The 3839-nt window shown below is 57.7% G+C and overlaps 1 protein-coding gene across 1 annotated transcript; it reads left to right on the top strand.

The window, feature by feature from the left end:
• Positions 1-260: 260 nt before the first annotated feature.
• Positions 261-3462, top strand: ETH_00000620 (uncharacterized protein; the record flags this gene model as incomplete). Its single annotated transcript, XM_013380488.1, has 6 exons — positions 261-317; positions 471-800; positions 1617-1767; positions 2180-2321; positions 2811-2937; positions 3273-3462. Coding segments are annotated over 6 exons (997 nt in total), but the record flags the coding sequence as incomplete, so codon positions are not given.
• Positions 3463-3839: the final 377 nt, after the last annotated feature.

The following is a 3839-nucleotide window of genomic DNA, read 5'->3' on the forward strand; positions in this document are numbered from 1 at the left end:
ACACCTGTGGTTGTGAGGTGCTGCTTTGGGGTGTACGTACACCTGGGTGTGGGGAGCAGCTTGGGGTATACGTGTACGTACACCGGGTTGTGGGGTGCTGCTTGGGGTGTACGTACACCTGGTTGTGGGGTGCTGTTTGGGGTGTACGTACACCCGGGTGTGGGACGCAGCAACTGGGCTCTCGCCACGGCGCTGCTGTGCTGCTGGGGAGAGGATTTCCGGTGACTTTTTCGCAAAGTACTCGACTGAGTTTTCCCTTCATGGCCAGTTGGATTTCCAAAGTCACGCTCACCGCCACCGTCTTCTTCTTCTACGACGTCAGCTGCTGCTGCTGCTGCTGCTGCTGCTGAGGATGGTGGCGGTGCTGCTGCTGCTTGTTGCTGCTGCTGCTGTTGCTGCTGGTGCTGCTGCTGCTGCTGCTGCTTCATTCGCGTGTGCTTCTGTTGCTGCTGCTGCTGCTGCTGCTGCAGCACTACGCGTCGTTCGAAATAGGGCAGTTTTCTCTGGAGCGGATGCGGGGCGGCGGGTTCAGCTGGGGATCGATGGGGATCGAAACGCGGGTGGCGCTAGTGCTTGTGGGGTCGAACTTCGTTGTGCTGCTGCTGCTGTTTGCATGCGCTGCGCCGCTGCTGGACTGCTGCTTCTCCGCGCTCTTCGGGGCTTTGCGGCTTCTTTCCTTTTTCCTCGCGCTGCTCTCCTTCAGAGACTTCGGAGTCTTCGCCGATCTCTTCCAACTCAAGTCTTCCAACACTCTCCCCGAGATCGGAAAGTACTGCCTCTTCGTCTTCGCCCTCGAGCCCGTCAGCTCCTGCTGCTGCTGCTGCTGCTGCTGCTGGGGCTGCTGCTGCGGGTGCTGCTGCTGCTGCTGGGGCTGCTGCTGCGGGTGCTGCTGCTGCTGCTGGGGCTGCTGCTGGGGCTGCTGAGGGGGCTGGGGTGAAGGGGTTGTCGCTGGGGCTGGGGCTGCTGGGGTTGATGCTGCTGCTGCTGCTGGGGCTGCTGCTGCTGCTAGAGCTCCTGCTGTTGCTGCTGCTGCTAGGGCTGTTGCTGTTGCGGGGGGGTAACACAGCTGCTCGTGCTAAGGCTGCCAATGCTTGTGCTGCTAGTGCTGCTGCTGAGGATGTGAATACTGCTGCCAATGCTGATGTTGCTGCTAATGCTAATGCTGCTGCTAGTGTAACGCTGCTGCTGCTGCTGCTGTGGTGCTGCTGCTAGCTAAAGTGATTTTAGTGTGGGGAAGGAGCGTTTGTGATTTTGGTGCTTGCGGCGTACGTGTTGCTGCTGCTGGTGCTGCTGCATCAGCTGCTGCTGCTGCTGCACGCGGCGCTGCCATAGAGAGCAGCACAGTTCCTGCCTCGCTTCCTGGGGTTTGTAGGCTGGGATCTATAGCGTAGCAGTCAGGGTTTGTAGCATGCCGAGGGTTTGGGGTTTAGGGTTTGGCATTTGGTGTTCAGCATCTAGGACCCGGTGTTTAGGCTGCAGGGCTGACGGTTTAGGACATAGAGTTTAGGGTTTAGGGTTTGGGGTTCAGGGCTAAGTGATTAGGGGTTAAATCTAAGAGTCCGGAGTAAAGGGCTTAGGGTTTAGGGTTTAGGGTTTAGGGTCTGGTTGCTGCGCAGTTGCTGGGCATTTTGGTATCTCTTTACCCCTTTATTTCTGTTCTTCTCGGAAGACAAACTGTAACTTATGTAGTTCCTCCAATTTCTGGAGACGCCAAAAGTTTCAAAACCCAAAGCGGCGCACAGGGGCGCCCCGAAATCGACTTCGCCCGTCAGCAAACCCTAAACCCTAAACCCTAGACCCTAAACCCTAGTGCTTCCAGGCGGGGCTCTGCCTCGTGGTTTCTCGCTTGTGGATTTTAAACCCTTGCACTAAACCCTTAAATGTTGCTAGAATGCTGCAGGCTCCCTCTTGGGGTGGAGTCCTAAATACTAAACATGGGGCCCTAAACCCTAAACCATAAACCCTAACTGGAACTCCCCCGAAGTCTCAAACCGCAAGCTCGTGAACCCTAGGCCCTAAACCCTGCAGCAGCTGCTGCATAAAAGCCCCCGCAGCTGCTGCAGCTCCTGCACCTGCTACAGCTGCAGCTGCTGCTGCTGCAGTAGCAGCAGCAGCTGCTGCTGCTTTTGCTGCTGCTGCAGCTGCTGCTGCTGCTGCTGCTGGCTGTTGTGCTGTATAGAAATAGACGAAGTGCCGCGAGGGGATGAAACAGAAACAGTTTCAACGGCAAGTTTAATGCTCTTCACTTCTTGCCGCGCTATGGTGGCGCCGCTTTCGGTGCACGAGCTGCTCATTGGCCCCAACCTCATCAAGGCCGTCAGGTCTGCTGCTGCTGCTGTTGCTGCTGCTGCTGCTGCTGCTGCTGCTGCTGGCGTTGTTGTTGTTGTTGGTGGTGGTGGTGGTGGTGGTGGTGGTGGTGGTGGTGTTTTAGCTGCTTCGTTTTGCTGCTGCTGTTGTTTGTGGTGGTGTTTCAGCTGCTTTGTTTCGCTCCTGCTGCTGCTTCGGGTTGCGGCTGCTGGTGTTTCAGCTGCTGCGCTTTGCTGCTGCTGCTGCTGTTTTTGCTTCTGGAGAGCTCCACGGACCGCTCTGTGCGGCGCGCAGCTTGCTGCAGCCTGTTCTGCTGCTGCTGCTTGAACTGCTGCTGAAGCTTATCTTGCTGTGGCTATTGCTGCTGCTGTTCCTTCTACTGCTGCTATTGCTTCTTTTGCTGCTGTTTCACCGGCGCGTCTGAGGATCCCTTGCTGCGCCGCTGCGTGCATGCGCTGCTGCCACTGCGGTGGCTCTTGCTGCTGCTGCTGCTGCTGCTGCAGGCTGAATGATGGGCTGCTGCGGGCTCACTGGCGGTCAGTGCTGGTGGCCCTGGTGGTGCGCATTTGGTGCTGCTGCCTCTTCTTCACTTTTCCAGGTTCTGTCGCTCACCCTGCTAGCGTCGGAGGGGTGGGGCACTTGCTGCTGCTGCTTTTGTTGCTGCTGCTGCTGTTGCTGCTTTTGCTGCTGATGCTGCTGGCGTTGTTGTTGGTGTTGTTGCTGCTGCTGCTGAGGGATTTGCTGCCTTTGTTAGCTGCGGCTGTGCTGGCCAGTTGAAATTGCTGCGGGTGCTGCTGCTGCTGCTGCTGGTGAGTGTTTTGCTCCCTTTGGCTGCTGCGGGTCTCGTGACCCGTTCTGCTGCTGCTGCTGCTGCTGCGCGCCTCCTTCACCCCTGCTGCAGCTCCCGCGCCCAATTCGCTGCCGCTGCCGCTACTGCTGCTGCTGCTGCTGCTGCCGCTGCGCAGGGCATGGAGGAGCTGCGTGGGGTGCCGTGGTACGGGGTATGTTCGGGGGCGAGTTTGGTGTTTTTGGCGGACATAATTTTGACTTTGGTTTATTTGGCTTTTTCGCAAGTCATTCGGCTGTTGGCCCTCAAACGCATGGAAGACAAAGCCATGTTCAGAGACCTCGCAGACATCGCCTTCAGACTCAAAGGTCCAGCCCGCCGCCGCACAGCTAGCCAGCTAGCCAGCTAGCTAGACAGCTAGCTAGACAGCTAGCCAGCCAGCCAGCTAGACAGCTAGCTAGACAGCTAGACAGCTATCTAGCTAGCTAGCTAGCCAGCCAGCTAGCTAGACAGCTAGCTAGACAGCTAGACAGCTATCTAGCTAACTAGCTAGCGCAGCAGTAGCAGCAGCAGCAGCGGCGGCAGCAGCAGCAGCGGCAGCAGCTGCTTCTGCTGCTGCTGGTGCTGCTGCTTCAGATTGGCGTTTAGAGTGGTAGCTAGATAACGCAGCAGCAGTGGGTGGTTAGGGGCTAGCTAGTGCAGCAGCAGCTGGTAGCTGGCAGCTAGCTGGCTAGCTAGTTAGCGG

The sequence above is a fragment of the Eimeria tenella genome, genomic scaffold (assembly GCF_000499545.2).
Source record: "Eimeria tenella Houghton genomic scaffold, Eth_scaff669, whole genome shotgun sequence".
Taxonomy (NCBI): Eukaryota; Apicomplexa; class Conoidasida; order Eucoccidiorida; family Eimeriidae; genus Eimeria; species Eimeria tenella.